At 34.4% G+C, this 14,982-nt stretch overlaps 1 protein-coding gene across 5 annotated transcripts in view; it reads left to right on the top strand.

Moving 5' to 3' along the window:
* YTHDF3 (YTH N6-methyladenosine RNA binding protein F3) overlaps positions 1 to 8,935 on the top strand; it is a 40,039-nt gene extending 31,104 nt beyond the window's left edge. For all 5 annotated transcript variants that reach the window (XM_055318290.1, XM_055318294.1, XM_055318293.1 and 2 more), the window contains one exon: positions 5,824 to 8,935. In XM_055318290.1, the coding sequence (XP_055174265.1) occupies positions 5,824 to 5,847 (24 nt within the window). In that variant the 3' untranslated portion in view covers positions 5,848 to 8,935. The remainder of the gene's footprint in view (positions 1 to 5,823) is intronic.
* Positions 8,936 to 14,982: the final 6,047 nt, after the last annotated feature.

Here is a 14,982-nt window from a genome sequence, read left to right as displayed (position 1 = left end):
GACATTTTTCCATATTTTCCCTCTTTTCTCACAAATGCCCTTTTCTGTTCAAGATCTGGAAAACAGGTTTTAGATTTTCTTTTTATGTCTTATTAGTCTTTAAGCTATGACAGTTCTCTGTCTCTCGTGGCTTTAATATTTTTGAAGACTGTTGGTCAGATATTTTACAAGGGGTCTTTCAGTGTCAGTTTGCCTAATGCTTTCTCATGATTAGATTGCGTTATGGGAAGAATACTGCATAAGTGGTGTGTCCTCATCTGATTATATGTGACTTACTACTTGTGATATTAATTTGATTACTTCATTAAGGTTGTGTCTGTTTTTCTAATGTAAATATCCCTTTTCTCTCTGCATACTGTCTTAGAAGCAAGTCAGTATGTCCAGCCCCACACTTTAGATGAGGAAAAACAAGCCCCACCTTATGCAGGAAAGAATATTAAAGAATTTGTGAAATTTTTTTGTTAATTTATTTAGCTCTTTTATTTGCTCTTTTTCCTACTTCTAGAATATTCTTTTTGTCTTAGATCTATCCTACAGTTCTCTTATTTTTTTAATTTGTGATTTCCAGCTCTTTTTTTTCCTGCTTTGTAATTTGAGATAATTCTTGGACTTAATACTCTACTCCTTAGGTAAGACAATGACCATTTTCCCCTTTAATTCGTGTTCTGAAATTTTCAAATCAAAGGTCAGATTTTTAAACTAGACGAAAGGTGTTTGTTGCATTTGGGTCCCAAGTGACTGCCTGCCTTTTCTCTCTCTCTCTCTTTCTCTCTCCCCCCTCTCCCCTCTCCCTTCCCTCCTCCCTGCTAGGTACTCATTATCTCCTTCAGCATTTCTGTTTTATTGTGCTTATATTCCTAGTGCTTATTCTCATTTTCTTTTTGGATGATGTGGCTTCTTAGATACATAGTTGCTTTTTCCCTTGTGGTTTATTTGGTCTCAGGTCTGGTTATTGAAATATTGCTAATAGTAATAAACCAACCAGTGATTAAAAGGAAGTAAGTAATTTACTTATAATGTTAAGAGCAAGCTGTTGGCCCCTCTGAGGACACTGAAGAAAATTTTGTTTTCTAGGTAGAGAACTCTTAGCTCATCCATTATACTCTGTCAAAAAGACATGGGTTGGCAAGTAAACTACCTCCTGGAGCGCATCTCCACAGGCCAGGTTCTGGGTGTGGGCCTTAGGATCATTTGTTGGTCTCCAGTGTCTGCTCAGTTCAAAGTGGGAAAGAAGCCCTATACCAGAGACTCAAAAGCCCTCAAATCTCTGAATCTGCCAGGTTGAGACCTAGCTCTGTTAATGGAAAATGAGAGAAGGAGGGGTCCCACTGTACATTATTTGAATTGTCAATTATTATAAAATTCTGAGTCCATTTGGAAAGTTTGTACCCTAGAGAGTATATGTTTTTGTTTTTTGTTTTTGTTTTTGTTTTTTAGTATATATGTTTAAAGTGCCTTCTTCTGACCTATCACTAAGTCCTTCAGGTGTTACTGGACCATGGCTCCGTTTGTATAATTCAAGTTTCCTTTCTCCCTGTGTTAACTTCCCAACAACACACCAGTACATGTAATTTATGATGTCAGCTGTGTAATGAGTATCTCCTTTTAGATAGCACAAAAAGTTAGGATAGCTCCATATTGCTTAGTCTCATATTTCTAGTGGTCTGTAGTTGACAGCATGCCCATAGATGTCTCATTATATTTAAATATTTATTTAAGATTAATAGTGTCAGGTGCAGTTCTAGATCTGGTTAACATAAGTTGTCATAAAGCCAAGGTATTGACCATTTTTAGGAAGACCTGAGTTTTGTTAATGGACATTTACTATGCTAAGGACTTCCAAATTTGTATACCCACCCTGGGTCTTTCCTTCTATCTCCAAACTCCTATCTATATCCAATTGCCTGTTTGACATCTTCTCACAGCTGTCTAATAAGCATCTCAAATCTAATGTAATTCCCCTGTTTCTTTGCCTGCCCCAAACCTTCTCTATGTATATAGTACCATTGCCCTTCCAGTTATGGGACTCGGTCTTGAACCTTCTCTTTCTTACTCTGTATCTAATTAGTTAATATATCCGTAAGTATGTATTGTTGGTTCTGCTTTCAAAATGTATCCCGAATCCAAGCTCTTCACTAGCTCTGGATTTGTTATCTCCATTTAAGGGCTATTATTATTATACTGAATTATTACTGTGCTAGCCCTTAGTGGCCTTCCCATTCTCACCTTTGCTCCTCTACACTTAGTTACCAGCGAAACAGCCCCTAAGAGATCCTTTTATGACATGTGAGATTGGACTGTTATTTTTTTCATTCTTGACAGTGTTAATATCAAAGTATTGCTAACCTCAAAATACTCAGAAAATATTCCCGTTTTCTAGTCTTTGGAATAGTTGGTGTTAGGTTTAGAGTGATCATTTGTAGGTCAGTTAAATAAATATACATCTAAAACCATGTGAGCCTGGGGGCTCTTGGCTGGCTCAATTGGAAGAGCATGTGGCTTTTGGTCTCGGGGTCTTGAGTTTGAGCCCCATATTGGGTATAGAGATTACATACATATATACATAGATACATACATAAACAAAAACATGTGAGTGAGCCTGGTGGATTTTTGTGGAGGGGGTAGACTTTTAATTGTTGGTTAATGTTCTTTAGTTATTACAGATCTCTTCAGGTTTTCTATTTATTCTGGAGTTTGGTAAATTGTATGTAGGTAAATTATATTTTTAGGAAGTTTTAAGTTTTTTTGCATATTGACATGAATAGGATTATTTTTTAGTCTTCATGATATTAAATGCATCTTATTTTTAAATCAGTCTTCCCAGAGATTTTTTTATTGTTAGGTTTTTTTTCCTCCAAACACTGGCTTTTCCCCCCAAACACCAATTTTTATTCTCTTTGGTTTTCTTCATTCTTGTTTTCTGTTTCATTATTTTCTGCTGCTATCATATTTCATTCCTCCTACTTTTGGGGACTTCTTACTTATTTCCTAACATACTGAGTTGGATAATGAACTCATTAATTTTTTTTAAGTGCTGCATATGTGAATTTCTAAGTGTTCGATGGGGCTTAGACTAAGCATTTTCATTATTGTACTGATGTAAAATTTTTGAATTTCCATTATGATTTTTTGGAAGACTTTTAGAAGTGTGTTTTTAGAATTTCCAAATATGAGTAAAGTGTTTTGTTTATGTTTTGCTTCAAAAACTGATGTCAGAAAATGTGATGTTGCATGACATGGACTCTTTGGTATTTATTGAGATTTGCTTTCTGCTGTGGTGTATAGTCACCACTTTTGTGGTGATTCAGTGTATACGCTATAATTCCCTTGGTTTTCTGTATTATGTATATATTTAGTCTGTATTTTTATTAATAATCTGCTTTACCAATTACTTAGAGAAATGTGTTAAATTCTTTTGCTATAATGAGAAGCCTGTCAAATTTTCTTTATAAAATTCTGACAACTTCTAATATAATGTAAAGTTTTTTTAGTTTAATATTGTCACAGCTTATTTTTAAAATGTCTGTTACTTAGTATGTAGTGACCATTTTATCTCCCAACAATGGTTTTTGCCATCATTTTTGTCTGGTGTTAATATAGTTGTATCAGCTTTTATTTGGTTTGTGTTGTCCTGTGTCTTTTCATTACTTTTAACTTTGTATCCTTATGTTTTAGGTTGTCTTCTTACAAATCATGTGTAACTGGATTTTTGAAGCATCTGAACGGTTATGTTTTCATTGATGAACATATATTTTTTGATGCTTGATATAAATGTGTATTTCTCCTGTCTTTATTTTGTATTTTCTAATTAAATCTAAATCATTCAAGCTATCCCCCCACCATCTGTTCTATTGGATTGATGTTTTTATTTTCCTCTTTTTCTGTCCACTGAGTTAGAAGTTATGCATTACATACATAGATTTATTATAATACATGTGTAATTTATATATTTTGAATTTGATTCAGTTAAAGTGCATAGTTGATTACCATTCAAACGGGAATAGCATCTCTAACTTCTGTTAAAATAACACATGATTCTCATTGATCCAGCTGATCATCTCCACTTGTGTTAAATTTCTCTTTGTGTAACTTAAATAGAGCCTTTTTTTTTTCTTTTGTACTTTTGGGGCTCTTCATGGAGTTAATGAATTTCTCTAATTTTTTATATCTGGCTAATTAAAGCAGGCTTCAGAATTTTTATTTGTTTAAACTCTATTGTTTATTTGTTTAAACTCTATTTATTTGTTTAGAACTATTTCAGTTTAGAACCGAATTTTATGTTTAGGTTTTTTTAAAAGCTTTAGGGCCTTGATGAAATTAGAGTACAGCTTCCTGGTACCAAATTCTCTTTTTGTTTTTTTGTTTTTCTTATGTTGTTGGATTTTGTTTTTGTTTATCTTTTTGAAATGTGATTAATTAGCTAGCTTTGTGTCTGCTTTCATTTTGTTTTATTTAATTTTAGAGTATCCCACTGATGTGTATATGAATTATTTATTTGTAGCTATCGTAGCAGAGCATTTGTTTTATTAGCTTTCTGTATAAAATACTGTTCTCCAAGTTCTGGGAGTAAATTAAAATAAAAAAGAAAGGAATTTAGCAACAAAGAACTTAAAAAGTTCTCTTTGGAATTTAAAATACAGTTGTCTGATGCTGTCACAGGATGGGAAACTAATTTGACCATTTATAATGTATATTCATATTTATTATAGAACATGCATTACTCATGGAAAAATAAAATAGGCGTGGTGTAAACAAAAAGAGCCTCATAATTTGTTTAAACACAGGTGGTTTTCTTTTTTCTTTTTTTTTTTTTAAAGGTTTTATTTATTTATTCTTGAGAGACACAGAGAGAGAGAGGCAGAGACACACAGGCAGAGGGAGAAGCAGGCTCCACACAGGGAGCCCGATGTGGGACCTGATCCCGGGTCTCCAGGATCACGCCCTGGGCCAAAGGCAGTGCCAAACTGCTGAGCCACCCAGGGATCCCCCACAGGTGGTTTTCAAAGTATATTCTCTGGGCTAGCAGTGTGTGGATCACCTGTGAACTTGTTGGCAATACAGACTTACAGGTTCAGCTTCATGAAACATTTGGGGCCGGGTGGTCTGTGTTTCCATAAGCTTTCCCTGTGATTCTGATGCTTGTTAAAGTTTGAGAACTGAGTTACAAATTAAAATAAGATGTTGCAAACTAACTCACATGATGTATTTCTTTGATAGGCATGCCCAATGCTGGTCATCATTTTTTCACAGACAGAAATAATATAGATGAATATTTGGTTAATAAACATGGTGAAAACAACACTCAGGTTAACTTTGGTTCAAGGGATTGAAAAAGTTATAATATGAATGTGAGAATATGGTATAGAAGTTTGTGATTCAAAGTATTTTGTAATTAACACTAGAATCTTAATGTAATGCAACTTTAATGCAATTTAGTACAACTCTTTTCCTTTCCTCCTAACCATACCTAGCCAGTAGTTTTCAGATTGCTTACAGAGGTCTTTTCGTCTATTTGATACCTCATCATTAAAAACTGATTGAAAGGACTAAAGAGACATTCATATTCTCACCTTAAACAAAATCTGATGGGAAGGTAGGGCTGTGGAGAGGACCATACTCTGCTGAAATAGGTCTTTGTGTTTGGATTTCTTTATTTTAAAATGTTTTGTGTAATCATCCCTCTATGGTGTTTACAGGTAGTAGTAAATCTTTTTTAATTACTCAAATTAGTATTTGAAGAACTTTTTATGAAGACGGTTTGCAAATTTAAATTTTTAAATAATGATAATATTTTATTAAAAATTCTTTGTGTTTTTCTTTCAGGAGAGAAATAGAAACAAACAATAACCATATGAAGATGTCCTGTTAGAATTACAACACTAATGATGTAGACTCTGGAAATGCCTAATAAGTCAAAGAAGACGTTATTAAAGCTTTTTTTCTGCTTAAGGTGACATCTTTGAACTCTAACACAGAATTGACTCTTCTTGTAATGGTTTTCATCAGCGCATCTGCCCTTATACTCTCACCAAACACACTTGAGAACTGTAACTTCGTCAAGCACTTTCTGTCCTGAAGCTTTTACCAGTATCTGCTGTCTTTTGTAATTATGCATCCTAGCTAAGGCACAGAAGACTGAATGAATGCAAGGATTCATTAACTCTTTGAATTTGTTAAATACTAACAGTTAACCATTAGAAGTGGTTCAATGATGTAAGAGTCACACTGCTTCAACTTTTTCTTTGTTGTAGTTTTTAAATTGTCAATTTTTAGCTATTTGACAGATTAAAAGCAAAATAATCATGCCATATTTAGTCCTGGAGTTCAAGTCTAAATGTTTATGTGAAAAATTATTGTAGTAAACTTTTAATATGGCAAAGCAACCTTAAGCTCTATTTTAGCCAAATGAAACATAATCTGAAATTATATTAGAACATTTCCCTTGTCTTCAAACTGTTTGGTGTAACAGAATATTGATATGCAGCTTGGTGGATTTCACCAATTAATGCACATTCTTCTCCCCTCCTTCCCCAATAATATGTATACTGAAAAATGTGCATTTGTCTGAGGAATTATTTTGTTTGCTACCACTTAATGAATCTCAAAATTTTGAGTAAATGTACCTCAGTCTAATCAGACTTTTTATGACCTTTATAACTACATTTAAAACCCTTAATTCCTATTTCTGGGTGTTTGCGAGCCTGATTGCTATCATGAAGTAAAAATTTATTACTCTAGGTATTCACTAGCTAAATAAACATAGTTCTTGTTTAGCAAGCATATACTGTTCCTCAACTCTTTTCTCCAGCTTTTGCAGTGTCCTGGCATCCTTAAAATACTTTGAAAATATGGCCTTGATCCATGGATTAAATCAGTATCTAAGTGAATGTGTTGATGTTTTATTGATCAGATCTATATAAATGGGAATACAGCATATATCTGGGTATTCTTATAGTTATCTTTTTAACATCTTATTTTTTTCATTAATTACATATCAACATTAATTTTGTAACTTGAAACAAATTGATTTTGTATAATTAAATGTGTCAAGCATCTGTATTAACTGATTTGATGGCATAAGGTTATGAAGATAATGTATGCCCCTTATATTACTGTTCCAAAAGGAGAAGACTATGTAGAAAGATACATTAAGGGTGAAAATAGCAATATAGTAGATGTGAATACCTTGATGTTTTGCATTACTCCATTTATGTTTACATCATGTTTAGAAATGTTTTCATTTACTATGGTCTTTGGTCACTTCAATTCAAAAATTTAGTGACAGATATTTCTTTGAGGCTTTCATTTATATAATTTTTTTTGTACAATGTTTTCTTAAATGTACAAATACTGTATTCAAGTGGAAAAAAAGGTACAGTATTTGTCAATAATCGTAGCTACTTCACAGTTCTTTGGTAGTCCCAGTGTAGTTATATCAGTGTTTACTGAAGGGAACATCAAAATGTTGATGGTATATTACAGAATAAAGACTTTCTTAAAGGAAAATTGCACCTATTTTACCTTTTTACAAGTAAGCCATGAAATCTTGTAACATGTCTCTTAACTATTTATAATGAAAATTGGCATTTGGGTATATAGTCACCATCGCAATGTTCTATATCCCTGAGATTATATATATAGGTAGGACATGTCAAAGATGACTCTTGTCACTCTGGAGGTCCTATTAGACAAAACTGTAAAGGGGTGACCTTGTAGGAAGGGTCTGAGTCCTCTCTCTGAGGTTCTCTTTTTCTTGGTGCTTTATTAGCAACTCTGAATATTTTTATAAAACTAGTTACACTATAAGTGGATTCAAACTTGTTTAATTTACATTAGGTTTCTATGTAAGAAGTGTCACTCACTCAGCAAGCAGGCTGATTGCAGTAGCAGACTCCAATGTTAGATGTAATTGAGTAGTCTATTCATGGTGAGGAGTACATCCCAGTGCCTTTAACCTGGATTTCTATTAAGTGAAATGGGTGCAGCATTCCTTTGGGAAGAAAAAAACACAAAAACCTTTATCTTTTCAAAATTGGTAATTTTTTTCTTGTTTAATTTTTCTTCAGAGCACCTACCTTCTCTTCCTCTTTGGTCTGTAAATGTATGGCAAAAAGTTTTTTCTCTAAGTGAAATTATTGCAGATTGTCTCAATAGCACAACTAACTAAATATTTCTTAACTTTGGGACCAAAAGGGAGAGAACCTGGGCTCTGCAGCAGGAGACATATCATCACATGTTGGAATAATCACAGATTAAGACATTACTGGCCCAGTAAATTTCTTGCTTAATATTTTTCCAAGATCTGGTTTGAATGTTTCTTATTAAAGTTATCTTATGTGGGTATTTTATTTTGAAAGGTATTATAGTTTGTATATTTAACAGTAAGGGGGAAAATGTAACCAAAATTAGTATTCTTTCTCTATACATATTGGTACTTGAAGATTTCTTTCAGAAGAAACCCCAGCCTTTTCCTAATTTCAATACTTAATTCCTCATTTTAACTCGAGTGATCTTTCTAATTCAAAAGCTGTGTTCTTTTTGAATACCATGCATGGGGGTTAAGCTGATGTTAAAACAGTTTGCAATAAAAAAGAGTCAGCTTACGTCATTTAATCATTTCAAGTGCATTCTGCATCCTATAAAAATAAGTTTGAAAAATTTAAGAGAATTGTGTTTTCATTAAGTTTTGCATATCTTTTGTTATGCCATGTAAATTCCCTTCTTTTTCGTATGATTAAAGAAAGGTTATGATAAAATGATTAGTTCATTTACATTCACTTGTAGCAATTACATGAGAATTTGAATTTTGTCGTGTTTGGGTTTGTTCATTCCTGTGAATGATGGTACAGTTAGGTGAGATTTTCTGTTATGGTACCCAAACTCACCATTTGGTCCTCTTTAATCTTTGAGGGTTTCAATAAAAATTGTTCACTCATATCTGTGTTTTTTCCATTTTATCTTCAAAAATATGTATTGCCTGCCAGAAAACCTAACATTTCTGTCTGTCCTATTACGGATTTCCTGATTGACGTTTCTCTCGAATACAAATAGATTGTATTGCTTGTTTTAGTTGGCCATTTAAATTAAGTGGGGGGGAATTAAAGAGAGTTTATCCTAATCTTTACCCGCCCCAGTGAGCTTATTGAATTACATGTTCTTAATACTAAACTTAGAGCAAAAGAGAAAGAGGCCTATTTGTTTTCATGTAATAGGAGGAAGTGGTGGTACCAGCTGTCTAATAACCCTAATCCTCCTATCTTGGTACCAAGGAATGCTTTTCTAACAGTCTGTATTTTATCCTTTGGGATAGATAGAGCTTATGTAGATCATGATGAATCTGGTTGGTGCATTGATTCTTGGCTGGGCTCTTTATCTAAGGTACTTGTTCTGACAGGGGAAATCAGAGTTTAGTTTTGTGCTGTCAAAACTTTCCAGATGAATACGGCATTGTTGGCATGTGGTTAGGGCACGGTTTTACAGAATCACCCCAGGTGTCCCACACTGGCAGCATCAGAAACCTCCTTTTTACTGGTCATTTCCTAAAGGGAAGGTTTGCATCTCATCAGCATATTTATATTTGTTTATAAATACTGCACTAAGTTCAGAATTTGTTCTGTAATTAGAGTAACATGTAGAGCATTGGATTAAATGTAAATGAAAAGCTTTTTGTAAAACTTGGGATGTAAGGAAGATAGAAGTGTGAAATTCATAACACTGATGGCTTCCTCATCCCTGCCACCCCCTTGCTCGTCAAAAGAATACCCCTTACATAGAACACAGGGATGTAGATATTTGAATGTCATTTAAGAACATTATTGGCTCTATCTGACCTATCTGTAATCAGAATGGAATTATCGAATAGGGGAACTTCTTTGAATTGAAAATTAAAAGACCAGACTTTGAGTTACTTCTAAGTGGTAGATTGAGCAAATTTTCTGTTTTAGTGCACTTACCAAGAGATTGGTGTAGAATGCATCCAAGGTTCTTTGCAATTCTGAAGTTTTGTAACTGATGATTTAAGTAACTTTGTAGGCTATAACTTAATTCTAGCAATCGTGAGTGTTAGATCTTTTGAAAATGTTTGGAAACCAATATAATTTTTTGATAGTCATCCTTTGTTTATTTTCAGAATATAAGTAATGAGTACCCCAAATTAGATTTTATTCATGATGTTTGATAGAAATATGACCACTGCTTCCCTTCTGTGAATTTTAAAGTTCAGCGGTATGGAATCCCCCATCTTTGCCGTAGTATTGTTAAAAAGAGACGAGAATGTGTTCCAAAGAAATCCAAGAGTTTTGTTGTTTCATTATACTGCCATTTTACATTATCCTTATAGATTTTTTAATACACTATTTAGAATAGTTTCACAAAAAATTGGGATGATGGTACAGAGCTCTCATATACCTTGCACCCAGCTTTTCCTATTAAAATCTTATATTAGTATGGTACATTTGTTACAATTAATAGACCAGTTTTGATGATACATTATTATCACACTTTTGAGTAATGTCCATTTTCTAGTCCAGGATGCTATCAAGCATGTAGCACATGACTTTTTAATTGCCATGTCCTCTTGGCTGTGGTGGTTTCTCAGACTTGTTTTTGATGATCTTGACAGTATGAAGTACTGGTGAGATATTTTGTAGAATGTTTCTCTGGAATTTTATCTTGTGATTTTCTTAGGATTAGACTGAGGTTATGAGTTTTGGGAAGGAGCACCTATTAGGGAAATTACAATTTCCATTATATCATATCAAATATGCATAGCCCCAGCATATGCTTGTTGATGTTGACCTTGGTCACCTGGCTCAGGTAGTCTTGGGTTTCTCCATTGCAAAGTCACTCTTTTCCTCCTTGCTGTACTGTGCTAAAGAATCACAGCCCACACTTGAATGGGCAGTTGTACTCCCCTTATCCTTGTATTTTTGAAGAGAAATATAAGAATATGTCTTATTATTACTTAGCCTCATCCCGGCAGGCTGTGACAATATTTTCCTTTTTGCTTGTATCTTTTTAGAACTTTTTCCCCTTTCTCCTTTTTTCAACAGAACAGTTGTGTATTGGAGGAATTCTAACGGAGACTCATACCAACTCTCCGAGTTCTACATATGTGTATAGAGTGAGAATTTTAACAAACAGATTGGAGAAGATGTATTAATAAAGGAGATTTAGATGATGGCAAAATATCTTGATCTTATGTGCATAGGTAAGAACAGATGTTCAAATCTGAACAAATTGAAATTTGGCTGGGTTGAAAGCCCTGAGTTAGGAGCTAAACAGGTCACAGTGGTTCTTTCCTTTAAAAAAAAAATGATTTAAATAGTTTGGAATCTTTTGAAATACTGAGGCTGCTGCATAATATTTTGGCAAAGAGCATGGACTTTGGAGGCCTACAGACCTGTCCTTGAATTCTGGGTCCACCAACTAGATCCAAGCCTAGATTTCATCAATTAAAAGTTAAAAATAATGAAAAGAGATCCCTTTTCAGGAAGATTAAATGAGGTAACATTCAGAAAGTATTTAACCCAATCCCTGGACCTGTGGCAGGGATGTTAACTGTTCTATCCTCTTTTATTTACAATTTAGAGATTTAGGGGAATTTAGAATTTATTTGATTGCCATTGAAGATTTCTCAGGGTAATCTTCACTATTTACATGAAGTTTAGAGGTTGTAGAAAGCTGATTAATTCATAATGTTCTATCATTGAGTTCCTAGAGAAAACAGTCACTTCCTGAATAAAGCTTAAATTATCATTTATCTTTGTTTTGCCAGCTTTTGGTGTCCAGAGTTTTAACTGTCAGCCATGCTCTTTCTAAATAAGTAAAATGTAACAACATTGAACTAGTTTATCTGGTAGAGTGGAGCAGATGGCAGAACCAAAGGTGAATTAGACCAAAAGGAAAGCAAATATGGGGGAATAACATAAAACCTATAAACAATAGAAGAAAATTGAAGCCAAAGATGAAAATTAGATCCTAAGAAGAAATTTTTTACTTTGTTACAAACTCTCCTTAATATTGATAACCATTTAAGTACTTTGGAATCCAATGACAAAGCTAAAACAATTTACTAATGATTTTGATGTCCTTTATTCAAGGGAAAATCCACGGATTGGGGAGTAGAGTGTAGGGGGGGAAGTACAGCACCTTGCAAGCAGTGGAGCTTGCTTCCTGAGGGATTTGGGGCAAGAATGCTACGAGAGGCAATGGGGAAACAGGTCATGACTGGTTAGCAGGTCCTTTTTTCTAATGGGTAAGATGAACTAGCTAAGGCTGAGTTGGAGGACTGTGATTGGTGTGTTAGGTTTCCTTGACAGGTGTTTCAGGTATAAGTGGAGGCTGACTTTTGAGTTCAGTTTCCTGACCGCCTGGCCAGTGGGGCACATCCATCTTGTGGGTGCCAATATACAAATTAACGTTATCATTAGTAAGTAGTAAGAGCTTTATTATGAATAGTAACAATTCAGAATGAAAACACTCCTGTGGATGTGTTACCTCCATATTTCATCAGTGATACTGTGCAATTTAGAAGCAAGAGGTATTTGACATCCAGGAAACAAGATGGCAGTTTTAACTCTTCTAGGATGTATTTGAAAGAAAGATTGTATCTTGAGGTAAAAAGTTTACAAATAAAACTTAAACATAATATCACTGCATGCTAATATTGAAGCTATGATCTCCAAGTAATATATTACGTGTGTTATTTCTGCTTGGCCTTGCTGTATGAACTGACTTTTGCATTCCTCCGTGAAGCGCCCGGTGCTTGGAGCACATTGGTACGCGCATCTCGTGGCTATTCTGTAGTTTGTCCTTGTGTGTATGCTTCCCAAGAGTCATCTTTGCTGCTTTCTAAACTCGTTGATTCCAGTTGTACTTGATTCTTTTATAAATATGTAAACTGATAAAATGTGACTGAAAGAGTTGGTTCTATGAAAACTGATTTGACGGCTTTGGCAATACTTGATAGAGGTGAGTTGTCTAATTAGGTATGAATCAGAAAACTGTAAACACTTGTCAGAAAAGTCAGAAAAATGTGGAAGTTTGCACATAGTGTACAAGTGTACTTTGAGTTCTCACTCCAGTGGGAAACCTTAGGCGATGCATTAGAGGTGAAGCATGATTCATAGAAGAAAGATATCAGGAAACTTGAATCACCAGATTCCTATTCATAGAAAAGGTCTTGGACGTATATCAAATAATTGGTGAACTAAAGTATACGTCTGTTTTAAATTAAAATGTTTAAAGTTTGTATCACTTCTTATGAATCTATTCCTTAATTAACATCAATATCATTATTTAACACTGTTCATCTTAAAGATTTTGACCTAAATTATTATTCTTAAAGTTCAAAAGCTTTTCTCCGTCTGCATTAAACAGGTTAACCAGTTTCTGCATGTGGCTGCATGTGTACGTGTATGATGATAAGCTGTTATGATATATTTGCAAATAAATGTAATAAAGAGAAAGAAGTATTCATACCACTTAGAAAATATAATGTGCTAGCACTTACATATTTATTTCAAATATCTAAAGTGTAAGAAATGTTTTCTGTATGGAATGTTGGAGAGAAGAACATCAGTAACAATAACTGGTGTCCACACATACAGCCAGTGAAACTTTGTCAAGTCTTGGGGAATTGCCTTGAGTAAACCATTTCTCTTTTGGAAAGAAAGGCACATGTTTCATTTCTAAGAGTTTATATAAACTGATGGTTTTCCCCTCATTACTCGCGTTTAAAAAGGAAAAAAAAAAAAAAAAGGAGGAGGAAGTCACCCATTAAAGTTATTTTGGAATTATAGAGCCTAGGCTTTCCAGACAGGCTTTTTTCATTTTGGTTTTGTTTGTTAATCTTTACTTCTGTCCAAGCAATATTTGAAAGGTCATGCATTAAAAACAAAAAACCAATGGAATGCTTTCCTATAGTATATAAATGAAGAAATAAACTAATTTGCATTAGTAATTGCTTTCAACCAGATTAAAATGGTTTTACAGAAGACCCTTTGAACAGGGTTCTCAGGGTTCAAATTTTTTTTTTCCTCAGGTTCAAATTTTAAAAAACAAAAAAGTACCAAATTTTATTCACATGTAGGTACCCATCTTCTCTCCTTTAGTTTGTGTTTATAGCTGGGTGAAGAAACTCTTACATTCACAGTGAGGTCTTAAACAATTCTGGAGGAAAACCTCAGATGTTTCATTATTGGGTATCTGTTTTTCCACACCATTTGGAAGCTTTGCACAGGCCCACTGTAGACACACAGATTGTTTACTACCTTAGAGTGGTTTTTGAATGATTTTGATACCTGAATCTACTTCCGAGTACTTAAGGGACTCTCCTAATTTGTTAATAATAAAGCTACCGCCAACAAACGTCCTATTTGTAATACACAATATTCATAATCTATAATAATGTCAAATTTATCAACAGGTGGGGCAGCAGTACTCAAAACATTTTAGTTGGGGCAGCCCATGTGGCTCAGCGGTTTAGCGCTGCCTTTAGTCCAGGGCCTGATCCTGGAGACCTGGGATCGAGTCCCACGTCCGGCTCCCTGCATGGAGCCTGCTTCTCCCTCTGCCTGTGTCTGTGCCTCTCTCTCTCTCTCTCTCTCTCTCCCTCCCTCTCCCCTCTGTGTTTCTTATAAATAAACAAAAAAAAAAAAAAAAAACACATTTTAGTCTCAGGGCCCCATTACACACAAATTATTGAGGAACCCAAAGAGGTTTGTTCACGTGGGTATAATCTATTGATATTCACCATCCTGGAAGTTAGAACTGCAACATTTTAAAGCAGCTGGATTTTCATCTTCTGTTCAATCTTTGCAGTATCACTTCTCATGTAATCCTCCAGAAAACTGGAGAGATTGAGAGAGGAAAAGCCTTAGTATGATTATGAATATGCATTTGGCATGCAGACCCCTTTGGGGCACCTGTCCTTTGGGACACTCTTTGTTGATGGACTGGAGTGTTCACTTTGTGAATGGG

The sequence above is a fragment of the Nyctereutes procyonoides genome, unplaced genomic scaffold, assembly GCF_905146905.1.
Source record: "Nyctereutes procyonoides isolate TBG_1078 unplaced genomic scaffold, NYPRO_anot_genome, whole genome shotgun sequence".
NCBI classification, from domain to species: Eukaryota; Metazoa; Chordata; class Mammalia; order Carnivora; family Canidae; genus Nyctereutes; species Nyctereutes procyonoides.
Note: the sequence above shows the minus strand (reverse complement) of the source record. Positions and strands in the feature narration are given on the sequence as shown.